The sequence below is a fragment of the Xenopus tropicalis genome, chromosome 8 (assembly GCF_000004195.4).
Source record: "Xenopus tropicalis strain Nigerian chromosome 8, UCB_Xtro_10.0, whole genome shotgun sequence".
NCBI lineage: Eukaryota > Metazoa > Chordata > Amphibia > Anura > Pipidae > Xenopus > Xenopus tropicalis.
Window position 1 is genome coordinate 64,354,178 of NC_030684.2, and position 16,541 is coordinate 64,370,718.

At 37.6% G+C, this 16,541-nt stretch overlaps 1 protein-coding gene across 2 annotated transcripts in view; it reads right to left on the bottom strand.

Moving 5' to 3' along the window:
* Positions 1 to 1,067: 1,067 nt before the first annotated feature.
* Positions 1,068 to 16,541, bottom strand: part of tent5d (terminal nucleotidyltransferase 5D) — a 28,862-nt gene continuing 13,388 nt past the window's right edge. For both annotated transcript variants that reach the window (XM_031892119.1, XM_002940435.5), the window contains exons 2-3: positions 6,851 to 6,960; positions 1,068 to 4,169 (exon numbers count right to left, since the gene is read on the bottom strand). In XM_031892119.1, the coding sequence (XP_031747979.1) occupies positions 2,973 to 4,148 (1,176 nt within the window). In that variant the 5' untranslated portion in view covers positions 4,149 to 4,169; positions 6,851 to 6,960 and the 3' untranslated portion in view covers positions 1,068 to 2,972. The remainder of the gene's footprint in view (positions 4,170 to 6,850; positions 6,961 to 16,541) is intronic.

Genomic DNA, 16,541 nt, shown 5'->3' on the forward strand with positions numbered 1-16,541 from the left:
TAAATCAAAAGCAGATACAATAAACTGGCATCTGCCAGACGGGGCGGATTCTCAGCCTGTGGATAAACATAGGCGTACAATCTGCCCTGCATTCTCAAGCAGCTTTGCACGGAACTCCACTCCATGTGCTTGCACCTGGGCAGATGCAATGGCTCTGGGTGCAGATACATCAAATAGCTTTTTGGAACATAGGGGCAAATTCTCTACCTGTCACAGACCCCATGTGGCAGGAGCCTTAGTCTGAAAACTATATAGAAAACAGAGAACCAATTAGTTAGAACAGGTACTTTAAATAAGTAGCGGGGACCTTTATCAGAAAACATTAATGGGTTATATATTTCCACAAACATATCTAAAATGATTTGCTCAGGGAGAAGTTTACCTTAAATCTTGGAATTCATTTCTCACTATAAGTCACATATCTGTTATTTTCTTTTTAGGTATAAGTTTAGCAGGTTTTAATTTGTTTGCAAAAAATCTTTTACATCTTTATAAATAACACAATGTACTACATAAGCTGGTCAACACTTAATAGGGTCATTTTCGAAGTGAAGCACAGGATGCAAAGTGCAAAAAAGGAGCAATTTAACATGTTTACTGCATGTTTCTTGCTGCCCTTTAAAAAACTGCCACAGATCTTTGTAGCCAGACCCCAGATGCAAGTACTCTTTAAATGAGCACAGAGGGGAAGGTTTTGTACCTCTTAGTGCTCTTGTACTTGTATCCAGGCTCTCTGTAAATAACCATTAATGTCTCTTGTGTCGCTCCTCTTGAGAGAAGTACAAATAAGTATATCTGCAAGTGCAACATAATCAGCAAATATTAACCATGGAAAGATATTTTTTCCAAATATGCAGATATTTGTCCTAAGTACATCTCTTTTCCTGTGTCATTTATATACCATATAAATAATATCAGCAGCAAGAAACACAGCTAGTACAGAGTGCCTCACATTAGGCTGATGCCACACCAGGTGTATGGCGTATATTTTTGGCAAGCTGAACAACGCTTGCTGAAAATATGCGCCATATGCACCATATGCCCCTACCTGTGCCTGCACCGTAATGAATGGAATATGCTCGAGTGCAGGCACATGTAGCTGATATCCGCATAAAAACGAGAGAGAATGCAAAGTCTTGCGTATTCCATTCATACTGGTGCAGGCACTGGTAGGAGCATATGGCGCATATTTTCGGCAAGCCGAAAATATACGCCATGCGCATGGTGTGGCATCAGCCTTAAAGGAGATGAAAAGGTGAAATTACTGGGGGCTGGGACCCCCCTGTGATTAAAATCATTTGGGGTGCCCATTTCTTCTCCTTTAATAATCAAAATGTATGCTAATGCTCCTAATGTAAAAAGATTTTAGTGAGATTATAAAAATGTACAGTTCCTTTTCAGGTATAAATTAAAATGTTAAATAAGGAATAGGGTATTTTACAAATTGCGGTTTGAAATGAAACACTCAGGAACACTCAGGCACTTCAGTGGCATTATTACAAACTCATCTTTGGTAAACAAAACAACTAAAACCAAATTGGCAAATGCAAACAAGGACTTATTTGCTACAAGCCTACTGGTATACTGCATCGACGTTAAAACATAAGGTCCACATACATGCATTTGATGGAGCTTAATATGCAAGAACTTTTCAGCAAGCTTATGGGGAAATTTTCATACTCCATTTCTGTGGTTTTTGACATAGTAATATAATGCTTGATCAAAAAATACAACATAAAATAACTTAGCCTGATGATAGAGGTCATGTCCTTATACATTTCTGTTACCCGAGATCAAGAATCCCTCTTTGCATGTACGGTATATCTATGAATTCTACAGTATGCTCTTCTTCATATATTTAGTATGCATTTATAGCTGTTCCAATGAAGGAGTGTTCTGATCAACACAGCAATCTCCTGCATTTTTATCAAACATTATTGTATGTTAGGGACTAATTAAACAATCTTATAACAATCTCAAATTGAATGCAAGAAATGATTTTACTCAGTACTAATATGGGCCCTGAATGAATTCATGGCTTAGCAACACCTGCAAATTTGTACATAGGTGAAGCCCAAGGGATGAATGGAGAGCACTCAAGGCTGTGCAAATTATAATTACAGCATCAGCTGTAACAGATGCTGTAGTGATCTTGTAGTGAGCATTTAATGAAAAATATTCATAGAAGATAATGTTACCTTTTATTTTCCTAACTGTTTAAACATAAAGATGTTAAAAGAGTTTTATAAATATCAGAGAGTCAGTGTATATATACAGTAAGACAAATAATGTTAGATTATATAATATGATACTTTATATTACTATTAAATTCCTCTACAAATTATTATTTTTTCCAACCCTTAAAGATGATTTTAGCTATCTGCTTGAAACCAAATTAGTTTTAGATTTAAGAATCTTTTTTTTTTAACAATTCTGAATTCTGAGGTGCAAGATTTCTGCACATAAGCAAGAAACAGAATTTAATTGTTTTAACCTGGTGAGCACTTTGGGTGTAAAAAAAAAAAAAGGACAGGAAAAAGTTATTAAATTAGATCAAATTTGAACTGCTGTGAACATGCCAGGAAAAGTGCACAAATCCCTAATTAGACCTTTGATAAAACCCCCACTGGGGGATCAACAAATGTTTGTACAAGCTAGATATTTATGTCCCCTAAAGTCATTGGCACTGTGTTACTAAAATATAAATTTCTGCAGTAAAAGAAACTTCTGTTATATCACAGTATTATAGAATCATTGGTAGACATTTTTGTAAACACAAATGAATAATAATAGTTTAGAATGTTAAAAGCAAGTTGTAAGAGGTGGACCATAGTGGCAAGTATAGTGGTCTACTGGATAAATACTTGAGTATTTACTTTAAGTGGCATTTTGCACAACACATTGTCATTTAGTGATAGGGCTTTACACATGAATTTACTGAAACCTTTTTCAGCAATGTTCTCAAACGCACACTAAACCAGCCCACTCTGCATGTGTATGTGAAGTTGGTAAGGCTGGTAGTAGATAGCTGGTTGTCCTTGAGCAATGTAGTAATTGCTAAAGTTCCTGTCACTCATATAAGGAGCAGGCTGGTAAAAGCATGTAACATTTGCGGTATTTGGGATGATGTTCTGCTCTCCTAGGACTTTCAATGCTAGAATAGTAATCATGTTAAGAGTTTGCCTTCGCTCATGACTCATGAGACAGACTGTGCTTTCATTCACCACTGAACGCAATGTCATTAAGTAGTCATACTTGCTTTTCTCTTCTCCAATAAAATGGTTGCGCAGATATGATTCTATCTTTCTTTGCTGTTCTGTCACATCTGGAAAGTCAATGAAAAATCTAGAGCACATATAGCGTTCCAAGGATTTGATTTCTGCTTCACTTGCAGGCTTGAAATCACGAACCAGTAGGTTGCTGTATTTAAGAAGGCCTCCACCTCTGATTTCCTCAGGATTTCTTGTTGCAATAAGCTTGCATCTCAAATGCTCCATGGCTTCCATAAAATCACCATACATGCTCTCTGCAACAACTGTAGGATGCGAATCTTGTTTAAGTTCATTTTTATCATCTGTGTAAACACTCAGAATTGAATCTAGTATTATCTGAAAAGAATCAACACTAAATTCAAATTGCCTTCTAAGAGAGTTGACAAACTTTAGTTCAACATTTTTCCCACTGTTATTAGACAAAGAAATTAAACTCCAGCGATCATGATCAGTAGAAACCTTAACCATCTTTTGGACATATGCCTCCTTCATGGTTAGGGCGGTGATCTTTTCCTTGTTAACACATTTAGGTAAGAAATCTAGAAGAGAATCCAAGACAATCTCTTTAACGGTCTGGAATTCCTGCTCCCCTGGAAGTTCTACACCAAAAATTATGTCTAGATCTTTGCAACTTGTTCCATTTTGTTTTATCAGAATGTGACTTGCTGTAGATCCATTCAGGCGAATGTCTTTCACAATTATTTTCTTTTTTAGCAGTTGTTCTCTCACAACATGTATAATATCTTTTGGCTTCACCTCCATTGTTGGAAAGTTTCCTCTTCCATGAATAGGTATAACCTCTGTCAACACCTGATCAAGAATAATAATCTGATCCCAAGTGAGATTACTGAATCGGCAGTCTGGACATTCAGTCATGGTGGTCAGTCAGTGGTACAACTGTAAATGATTAAAAAACACACATAAGTTTAGAGGTCAGATAACATTACATTTAATTACTTTTTAAAAATGTATTTGTGAAGTAAGAAATGATTTGTCAACATTTTTATCAATAGTTAACACATTTACACAGAGAAGGGTGAGCAATGACAAGTGAGCACAGACTAGGGGTAGACAAAAGAGGTACCTGCTTGGCACCCCCCATTGTTGCGCCCTAGACAGGTGCTTCTGCCTTCCCCTAATTCCAGCCCTGCATTTACACAATATTAATTAAATTATGGGCAAAAAGGAAACCTGGCCAAAAATATATCTATAATAAGACAGACATATAGCTAGACATATACTGTATATAGGTTCACAGATGAATACCTATGTACTACATATATTTGCAGTTACATTGCTGCAAGAGAAAACCCTACCACAGGAAAACAATGAAAGGTGTAATTTAATTATAGGGAGATTTAACGTTTAAATTCAAAACTCAAACAGTTGGGGGGGGGGTTAATTGAAATGTGCAGTATGTACTGCATGAATTTGTGTGTCTTCAATCGATTGAATTTTCAAGATACAATTTTTTTTAATTAATTGTGAATTTCACAAACTTAATTTTTGATAAATATACCTCTACCGGCAAGAATGTAAATCGCCGGTGGGATAGCATACGCGCCGCTTTGATTTCCAGAAGTCGCCCAAAGTTTCCTCTCAAGGCAACTTTGGGAAACTTCGGCAAATTGTAGCGACCCATATGCCATCCCACCGGTGATTTACATTCTTGCCGGTGGGATGGCATTGCGGGGAGATTAGTCGCCCACGGCAACGAAGACTAATCTCCCCGTCTGCCACTGCCCTAAGGGTCCTACATCAAATACAATGTTCCTTCATGCCACACTGCCTGCTTTGCTCTAAAAGAAAATGTCCAAAAAACATGTATATTCAGAGAGTTATACTAAATACTGTTTATTTAATCCAAAATGGTATCATGACCCTTTAAAATATCATTATTGGATCTTTCCAAAAGTCTTTCCTTCAGTCCCTGGCTAGATTTGCCAGAGTTCAGACATTGTCCATTTAGTTTACTCATTTCAAAACACCTGCTTGATCCGATTGAGACTGATGAGAATATTATCTAATCTAAACTATCTGATCAAATATCAACAGCTGATCAACAGTATGCATACTTTTTAAACAATATTTGTTACAGACAATATGATGCTCCTTTTGAAATAGCTGAGGGTTTTTTGTGTACATAAACCTTAAATGCATAATCATAAAAGGCTCAAAATGTCTGCTAATTACTTTCACTTTTCTGTTTTTGTATTTACTGTATACTCTGCCAATAGTATAAATTCACATATGATTGGTATCTAAGTAGCACTGACAGCAAAACAATGAAAGGGTTCCTGCTATAAATGCTTAGCTGCATTGACTATAATTCAATACAACAGTTCTCTATAAGCTAGTGATACAGCTTACATTACTAATGTAATAAACTAACCATACTAAGGGACCTTGTGTGCCTGGAAGTTACGAACCTGCTTGCACACGCGCAGTTGTAGGTAGCAGGGAATCTGCTTCAACTTGCATGCACAAGCAGGTTAGGTGTCGGTGGTGAGACCAGAAGTGTCTTCAGTCAGTAAGAAGATGTCGGGCAGGTAGGGGGCTGTGCTCCTCTGCATTATTAGCTAGTGGTTAGCGATAGGGACAGTCATTAAAGTTAAAAACAATGTGAGAGGTGAGGGAGGTCTAGACAGTGATATGGGTGCTTTTATGGGTGCTTTTTGCGCTGGGGGGTATAGTTCTCCTTTAAAGTATCTTACCAAACTGGAATATATTTATCAGTAAATATTGTCCTTTTACATCTATTACCATGAGCCACCATTTTGTGATGGGCTGTGTGCTCCTTCAGAGATCACCTGACAGAAAATAATGCAGCTCTAAGGGCCATGGAAGACAGGGAGATTAGTCGCCCGTGACAAATCTCCCTTGTTGCGGGCGACTAATCTCCCCAATATGCCATCCCACCGGCTTGAATGTAAATCGCCGGTGGGATGGCATTTGCGGCGCTGCGATTTTTTATTTAGGATTACTCAATGGCACATACTACTTAAAAAGTGAATTTTTATGAAAATGGTTTATTTAGATACAGCAGGTTTTTACATATGAGCTGTTTATGCAATATATTATTATAGAGACCTATATTATTTAGGGCTATAATTTTCCAATAACAAAAACGTTACACCAACTGCAGACTAATTATAATAAGATAGTCATAATGTGATGCAAAAGCCACAGAGCAATGAATCAGTATAAAAATGAGCATACCAAAAGAAATAAAGTGTTAGCACAATGATCCTGGTGTATGTTGTACAAAAGCAAACCTTTTGCAAACAATAACATGAAACAACACTTTACTACATATCTTATTTTAATGTGCAACTGTAATTGTACTTTTTTATCAGTACAAAGAATAGCAAACCCCTTAATGCCACAGGGATATGCATGCAGTGTTACAATTTAAATGGCTTGACATTAATTTGTATGCCTTAAAGCTATGTCTGAAAGATTAACAGACCACAGCTTTAATCAGAAACCATTCATAACAAGATAACTCAATAAATGCATGGCCATGTTTCACAAATAAATAATTCTCAGTGTACAAAAAAAAATGAAATTTTACTTACAGTGGAAGGTTTTGTTGAAAGAAGATTAATAACAGGGTTATCAGTAAGATGACTCATTTGATCTTTCAGAGAACACATAAATCCTCATGATGCCACTTACAAACCGCCACCTGAAGAAGTTGGAGAGGAGAAAAGAAAAACAAGTATCTCAGATGTGAAATTCATATCAGAATTTTGTTTAGTGTGCAAGCATTAGAAAAAATGTATAATATCTGATTTTCCTAATGTGCCTATTTTGGTAGTATAGTAGTACAGAAACATAACATTTAATATAGATCCATTTATCATTAGAGTAAGTTACATTAGGATCTGGGCTGCCATTTTGAAAGCTCTTTCTACTGGAACGGCAGGGATACACTAACCAACAGCCAACTATTACTATAACTGTAGCACCTACAGATAAGAGTAACATCAGAGTACATTACAGGGCCATTTCAAACATTCACAATCCATAAATTAATTGTAAGCTTGCAATACAATGTAACATCAAATTATATTGTAGAAATCCCAAATGTATGTTTGTCCACCAACCTGCAACTGTGAGGTAGTTCACTGATCCAATTAGTAAAGTCATTCTGATGAGTAACTGATTACAGATTGCACTAAAACAAACAAATCTTACACTTTAATAGTAGGTAAATAGGGAAAAGTGATAGGATTATCGTGCCCGTGAAATATAAAAGTCTAGGTATAGCTTCCCATGCATTTCATTAGGGGTGAGGCTCTACTTTTTGCAGAATGAAGCATTCTAAGACAATTTGGAGTTGGTGTTCATTTTTAATGTTTGCTACCCTAGGCAAATATTACTATCTAGAATTACAGGCATAATAAGAGAGCTAAACATTTTTCCTTAGTAAATCATAATAGTGTTGTATAAAATCTGAAAATACAAGGACTTCTTGGTAAACATCTGCAAACAAAGCATTGCAAAATCTTATTTTAGAAACAGTTCAACTACGTATTTCCACTGAAGGCATATTTGCAGTGTGACATTTAACTAGCTATATTGATTTTTCTGCCCAACGCATTTCACTTTGGTTTTCCTATAATACTCCTGGCCGTATTCCCAAGACAACAGAGGCTGAAATATTTCTGTTGTTCTTTTTTCACAGAGAAACCAAGTGCAGCAGTGATGAACTAGTCATTATGCTCTTTATAATTCTATTGCTCATGTTTTAAACATTCTTTGCAAGACATTCTATAATGTAATGACCTCAGTTTAATGCATTTGCACATTACATATATTATTCATCTGCAGTTTTTGAAAATGCATAGAGCTATTTATCTATATGATCTTTTTTAAAATTAGTTGTTTTTACTCACACTTACATATAAAAGTCACCCAGATATGTAACTTTAGCCAACACCAGAACATCCAAATAGTTCTGTTTGCACCCAGCCATTATGAGGTCCTGCTCAAAAACTGAAACACATATTCAACCTGTGTGAATTGAAACTCTACAGTTTATTTAATACTAAACAAATCTTATTGGTCAATAATTTGGAATTCTTAAATAATAATTCAGAGAAGTCGTCTGGGTCTCTATGCCTCATGAATGTTTACAGAAAAAGGAGACTGTTGACATGTTTGGTCGTTGTCTGTGTAGGAAACAATATTAAACTACAGAACAATAATATGTGGCTATGTGATCAGTAATAATCCATACAAACATGTTTTAATATGCTTATTCTATGTATTAGCAGAAGAAAAAAGTAAAGGAATGCATGACACTTCATGGGTTATAAACAAAGAATGCAAAAACACACTGAAATTCCCTGACACGCTGGCACCCGAATGCTTAATGCAGTTCATAGAATTGATAAACAGGATGGCTTTTAGAACATTATATAATAAAATAAAGCTTTATTGAGGTGTAAATATTGAAGGAACCTTTCTCCAAGTGTCTGCCTGTAAACACCAAAGAACTAACTTAAATGGGAACTATAGTTGCCCTTTGGTTACTAAAACATCACTGCAGTATCTTGCGTGCATGTTATCAAGCAAGTGCCCACTTGAAATAACTAGGTGTGGGCAGGCCAGAAGGGCACTACTGTGATAAATCCCTGTCAGAAACATGCTGAACTATTACTGGGAGATGTCAGATTAAGTTAGATAAACTATTAAAAATGGTACCAAATAGACACTGCTGAATTCAGTCTCAGCACCATTTTGGAAAAAGTATTGACCAAGTATTAACATTTTTGCACCAGCAATACAGTAAATGTATACATGTATTTTGTGCCAAATATGCTTCTTAATTCTCCTTATTTTTCATATCAGGACATTATCCAAGAGCTCCCTGGCAGGAACCACTTCACAGTGTGTAGCAGATGTAATAGATGGATAACTTGAGGCTTATATATAGAGCAACTGACAGCAGGAGATAAAGCCCAGAAGAAAATCACAGTATTTCATTAAATATTCAGTTGTGTGGAAAAGTATCCACTGAAAACAATAAAAGGCTTTCCCAACTACCTCCCATGTGTCTGGTTTAATCGATTGCTTAATTTAAATATACATTTTTTCTTCCTCCTTTTTCATGGGTAATTTGAGTTTGTATATATGTAGGGAAAAGAGGTATTTTAAATCATACAGTACACAAATAATCAAACCAATACCCAAACCATAAAACACACATCTTTTACTGGAAGTATACATTAGAACAGTGCTGTCCAACTGGTGGCCTGCAGGACCCCCCTCTGTGTGGCCGCCCACCTGTCTGGCTGCTTTGATGGCTTACCTTTGTGTAAGATTTAAATAGTATCAGTACTGAGATTAACTGGCCCCCTGCATGGTTCACACCTCAGATTCAAGATGTAATACCCCTGTATTGTTTAAAAATGTAATCCCCTGCACTGTTCACACCTTTTAATCCATATATTGTTCACACCTCAGGCTCAGACTGTAAACCCCACATTGTTCACCTGTTCACAGTTCAAACAGACTATAAGAGCAGTAGAAACCCACAAATAAACCATTCACACTACAAAAAGAACATATACTGAGGTGGTACTGAAATTAAAAAGTTTTTTAATATATAGTTATTGTGCAGACTGTAGGAATAGTGCCAGCATTGTGTCACTGTACGCTGCCTGTGTGTGCCATACACAGGTTTAAAAAAGGGGAGTGGTCAAAACTGGCTTCCATTATCGGCCCTCCAACATGTACGCCGGAAAATTCCGGCCCTCGGCACCAAAAAAGTTGGACAGCACTGCAATAGAAGATGGGATTTGTAGGTACTGTATGCGCCAGATGCGCTTAAATATGTTTAAAATATTAAATATGTTTTCAAATATTCTTGGGGTAATGTAATAAAAAGTCTAGTAACTCATAGAAACCAAGCTAGGGGTCTGCAGGGTCCTCTACCCGACGCCCTCCCCTGAGCACGCATAAGTTTAACGCGTCGGGGGGGAATGGTCGGCTGGGGGAGTGCTGGCAAGGGTCAAGTCTGGGCTGCTGGGGCCCCCTGGGTTTTTTCCCATTGTCCCAGTGGCCCAATCCGACCCTGCTCCTCCCTGAAAAGTTTCTAGATGTCTTTGTCTGAACTGCAGCTATTACAGTAAGTTTTAAACAGCTTATTCAGACACATAGATACATGGTACATATTATCATATTCAGAGGAACATAATCTATAATTTTTTGAGTAGCACTGAGAAAAGGTGGATAACCCCTTCAAGCTGTTGGGTATAAATTTCAGCACTTGGTTTAGTTACCATTGAAACTCAACTCAGAGACACTTATTATTGTTAAATAGCATTTATTTATAAAGTGCCAACATATTCCGCAGTGCTGTGTATACATGTGACCAAAAAAGTTAAACATTTATGGGCGGATGATTCTGTAATAAATTGCAACCATTAAAATAATGTGCAAAATTCAGCATAGCAAAACATTGCCAAGAAAAACCTTGACTTGCTTAGATTTTGCATACACAGGGAAGAATAAAAGTGGCCCCTGACAGGTCTGCCCGACCCATATCTGGCCTAAAATTAGGCAGATCTCGATCGGGCAGGTTGGATTCTCCCTTCGGATCAGGGACTGAATCGTCTAGTTCAGTGCTGTCCAACTGACCCCCCTCTGTGTGGCCCCCCACCTGTCTGGCTGCTTTGATGGCTTACCTTTGTGTAACCTTTAAATGGTATCAGTACTGAGATTAACTGGCCCCCTGCATGGTTCTCACCTCAAATTCAGGCTGTAATCCTCCTGTATTGTTTAAAAATGTAATCCCCTGTGTTGTTCACACCTTTTCATACCTGCATTGTTCAACCCCTGCAGTGTTCACACCTCAGGCTCTGGCTGTAATCACCCCCATTGTTCACCCGTTCACACCTCAGACATAGGTACTGTAGGTACCTATGTAGGTACTGCCAGACTATGCTGCCTGTGTGTATGGCACACACAGGGAGCATAGGGTAGGCAGAGTATGGCACGCACAGGCAGCATAGGGTAGGCAGAGTATGGTACACACAGGCAGGGTAGGGCACACAGTCAGGGTAGGGCAGGTAGAGTATGGCACACACAGGCAGCATAGGACAGGCAGAGTATGGCACACACAGGCAGCATAGGGCAGGCAGAGTGCTGCCTGTATGTGCCATACTCTGCCTACCCTATGCTGCTTGTGGGAGGTGAACCTGGCAGGGGTTTGTTGTGGGAGTTTGTTAGCAGTTGGAAATAGCCATTAAATGGTCCCTGTGTAAGTATGTGCTGGGGTTTGCTGTGCTATCCACAGGGGAGGAGGAGGCATATGGATTTAACGGTATATCTTAATATGACATAATATAATTCTTTCACATATGAATGACGGTTAATATCCCCACAGTAAGGACCAAGCATTTGTGATTTTGCTGTGCTACCACCATTGTGATAAAATAGGCGTGGTTTGAAGTGGGTGTGGTTTCAAAAAGGGGAGTGATCAAAACTTGCTTTCATTAGCGGCCCTCCACTATGTATGCTAGAGAAATTCCGGCCCTCGGCACCGCAGAAGTTGGACAGCGCTGGTCTACCCTTTCTCCTTGTAGATTGTAAGCTCTTTTGGGCAGGGCCCTCTTCACCTCTTGAATCGGTTATTGATTGCTTTATATGTTACTCTGTATGTCCAATGTATGTAACCCACTTATTGTACAGCGCTGGGGAATATGTTGGCGCTTTATAAATAAATGTTAATGTAATGTAATGTAATGTCTAGTTGATGCAATGCGTCCTTGATCCAATGGCCCAAATTAGCCCAATATTGCCCACCTTAGGTGGGCAAATCGGGAGAAGATCCTCCCCAAATGAACCTATGTTAATCCTATGTTTAAATCTACTTCCCTTTGTCACAAAGCAGCAGTTTTGCAATGCTTTATGACTGAGATTCCAGAGGTTTGTTTCACATTCACTGAAGTTTCATTCTGAATTCCACTGTTTACATTACAGCAGGATTTTAAAACCTTAACAAGATTAATTAGCTGAATGACTGAGATAAGAAAGCTTAAGCAAAGGAAACAACCCCCTGGCATTTTAACAACACTTAGGGGCTGATTTACTAACCCACGAATCCGACCCAAATTGGAAAAGTTCCGACTTGAAAACGAACATTTTGCGACTTTTTCGTATGTTTTGCGATTTTTTCGGATTCTTTACGAATTTTTCGTTACCAATACGATTTTTGCGTAAAAACGCGAGTTTTTCGTATCCATTACGAAAGTTGCGTAAAAAGTTGCGCATTTTTCATAGCGTTAAAACTTACGCGAAAAATGCGCAACTTTTCGCGTAAGTTTTAACGCTACGAAAAATGCGCAACTTTTTACGCAACTTTCGTAATGGATACGAAAACTCGCGTTTTTACGCAAAAATCGTATTGGTAACGAAAAATTCGTAAAGAATCCGAAAAAATCGCAAAACATACGAAAAAATCGCAAAATACCGATCATTATGAAAAAAACGCAATCGGACTCCATTCGACCCGTTCGTGGGTAAGTAAATCAGCCCCTTAATATAAAGAAAAGCAGAGAAAAACAAATATTTGAGAAAGAGGAAATGTAAAGATGATAGTATCTCATTAATAGTTCATTATGAATTCTAGTCTGAGAGAAAATACTTTCAGTTGATCTGTGAAATGCAAATCAATAAAAGTTATTGTGGGTTTAGTAAGTACCAACTAGTTAATTAACTCAAATTATTGCAAATGCTAGGCATGCAAAGGTTTATTTTTCTAATGCAACAGCCAGTTTGAGTGAATGACCTATCTTTTCATACATCTCTACTGTATATTTACTAAATTAATAGACATAGAATTGCTCCTCTAATTTCACACTTGAGTGATCTAAAGAAACCGGTCAACTAATATCAGATGGCTGAAATTGTTATTAATCGTTTTCACGGTAGGTATCCAATTTAACTGTAATTAATGCTGCTTCCATTCTTCTTCCTGCTTGGCATATGTATAAGATTTTGGAGTAGGATCCAGTGTTTGAGCAATAACAGCAGGCTCATTTACATTGCGGGTAATACACTTTCATAATATTTGTCATCATTAACAGGAGATGCTGTAGTACAAAATGTAATCTGCATTTGGAATGCTAGAACAACAGCAGCAGGGGAAAGCAGTTCCCGGAAAACTTACTAAAATGATGTAAACTGCCTGCTTCTTAACATACTTGTGAACAAAACAAATGCAAAATTGAAAAATCACCTTCATTCTTCCGACTTATTAAATATTCTTTATATATTTCAGGTTTGAGGTACATAGTTCCAACCTAATACAACCCTAATTGCAAGATACAGTGATATGTTTTAACATGGTTCTGTTAACTCATCATCTGACTTTAAATGAATAATGTCATTTAATATTTTGACTGTGCAGTTTTATTAAGCCTATACATTTCAGAACCTAAATGTAGGCCTGAAAGCTGTCATTTTCTCAAATGGAATTTGCCAAATCCTAGTTTGACAGGAAGCTTTTGACTGGAAAACTCTAGTGGTGAATCCGCCGTTTGTCACAAGCCTATGAAAAAAGCAAATGAGTAGGGCGGATCAACAAGCTATGGTCCCAGAAGGGTTTATCATATGCGTTGCTACGATTTCCCGAAGTCGTCCGAAGTTTCCTTGAGAGGCAACTTCGGGAAATCGTAGTGATGCGTATGCCATCCTACTGGTGATATACATTCTTGCCGGTGGGATGGCATTGCGGGAAAATTAGTCGCCCGCGGTAACGAAGATTTGTCATGGGGCGACTAATCTCCCTGTGTGCCACTGCCCTTAGTAGCTGTGAAAAAGTAGCTGCTACTAGTAACTCAGTGTGTCTTCACCCTTAGTTATGCCCAGCCAAAAAGATAATTAAAATCTCAGTCAAAAATTTTGACTTGTCTTTCATTTTACTAAAACGAAAGGAAGAAATGAACATGGGCACAAAATATACTTCTATATGTAAGCAGAAAAAAAAACTATAAAATGGATGAGATTTTTGCAGTATTGTGTGGCATCTCATCCATTCAACTTTATTTTGATGACAGCATCCTCTTTAGTGACTGTGTAACATTACTTGTAAGATTAGCACCCGTTTACAGTCACAGAAATGCAGAAATGCTCATGTGCTAAAATTTTAGCTCATGGGTCAAGTTCAGAAGCTCAGAATAACATGTATTATCAAAGGAGTCTGGTGACAAATCCATTATATAACAACTAAAATGCTGAGCACCCTGTTTCCTGCAATATCCTTGTATGATGTGTAGATTAATCATAAGTCTCACAGTGGGAACATCCAGCACTAACATAAAAGACAGTGAAGGCCATCAAGTCCAGAGTAATTATCTCCTTCAAGAGCATGCCATGCAGCTCAGCAACTCAATGAGCAGTCTAGTGTGCCTTCTCATGAAAATCATTTCTTTAAAGACTTCAGAAGCAGAAATTAAGATAAAAGAATAAGTAATTGTGCTCAAATTTTAAATGAGTTTAACAATCTGAAACTGAACAGCTTATTTGTACGCATATGTCACGCTTTTGCTCTGTGCTTTTGTGTATACAAATGTTGATGAAAATGGAGCACATCAGAGTGAAAGAGTACAGCAAAAATGTAAACACAATGGGGTAAATTTAAGAGTGAACTCAGAGCTTGCCACAGTCCTCTAGAGTGAAATTCCTCCACTCTCTGTTCGTTTCTATGGTATTTTTAGAGGTGTATTTATCAAAACTGTGAACTTTCACTCATTCACTCATTTCACTCATTCACTTTCACTCATTGATAAACACTCTTTCAAAAATCCCTTCGAAATCAATGGAAGGTGGTGGAATTTCACTCTAGAGGACTGTGTGAAACACACCAAATCATACATCCAATGTCTTTGTATTATTTTCTTGATAACCAGAAAGTAAGGGGGGGAAAAATGAAAGCTAGAAGATTAGTCAAATTGTGTACATACAGTTCTAAGCAGTCACTAAATAAATATAGTGCTCTTGTAAATATAAACCTATTTGGGTCAGAGACTCAAAAAGAAACATAATACAGAATAGCTGAGCAGTTCTCTCTCTCACTGGAAAGGGGTTAATTACTATAAAGCATTAATGTGCTTTCTTCTTCGTCTGTGGTTTAAACCCAGCAAATAAACAAACCAGGATATGTACCAACAGTCTGTGTGATGCAAAGCCCAGAGGCACCTGTAACAATACGTTTAGCCTCTATGTAACTGCAAGACATTCATTGTTTGCTGTAATGCCTTCTCCTTTAATACCTTTAATATTTGCTGCTAGAAAACTTAGTATACATCACATAGCATAAAACCACCCAGTCAGGAGGCTAAGAGACTTTTTCTGCAGCTAAAACATCAAAGACGTAAGAATTATAGTTATACTATATGCTATAAAATAACCTATAGAAAAAGGAGATTCAATTTTATACAGATTACCCTTTCCTAGCTACAGGGCTCACTGAGAGACAATTCAATGAAACAGAACAACATCTTCCAGAAGAAAAGAAGGGGAAGAATCACTTTTACTTGTATGTTTGATCTCTTTTTTTAAATTAAAGGCTTAGGCATTCTCCAGTACCCTTTACTCAACACATATACACCCCAAGTAAGATCTTCTCATTGATAGTCTTGCTAAACCCAAGTCCCACAATTCACTGTGCTGCTGGCAAGAATACAGTTACCCAGAACAAGAGGCATGAGTATCTGGGCAAGCAAGGCAGGCATTTAAACCATTAGATTGCTATCACAAGTAGGGAGGCCAGAACCTTTAGGAGAGTGGTGTTGGCAGTGCTGGATTATTACTTAATACTGATTTGAGTCTCAGTCTGACTCTGTAATTTGCAAAGCAGTGCTGCTCGGCTAGGTAATATTAGACATATTTGACAGTACAGCAGTTATATTTACAGACACAAGCACGTTCCATTTGCCATTGAACTACAGCTTTCAGCATCCATTGAGAACAGCAGGTTACCATGAGCCACAAGATTAAGTACCCTAACAAATATACAGGCAATAGCTTTGATTTTACGATACCTGAGAGACTGGACAAACCCATCGCACCTACTGGTACTACTGTATATGAAATAAATATTACCCTCCTTGCTTCTCAAGGTAAACACAGGTCTTGTGCACAACCTCTCCAATTCTGTTTTCTGGATTCAACCTAGTACTGACACTTGCACTAACATCTGCACTAACAGTCACAATCTGGTCTCTTATAGAGACAGACTCTCACAGTCACAAG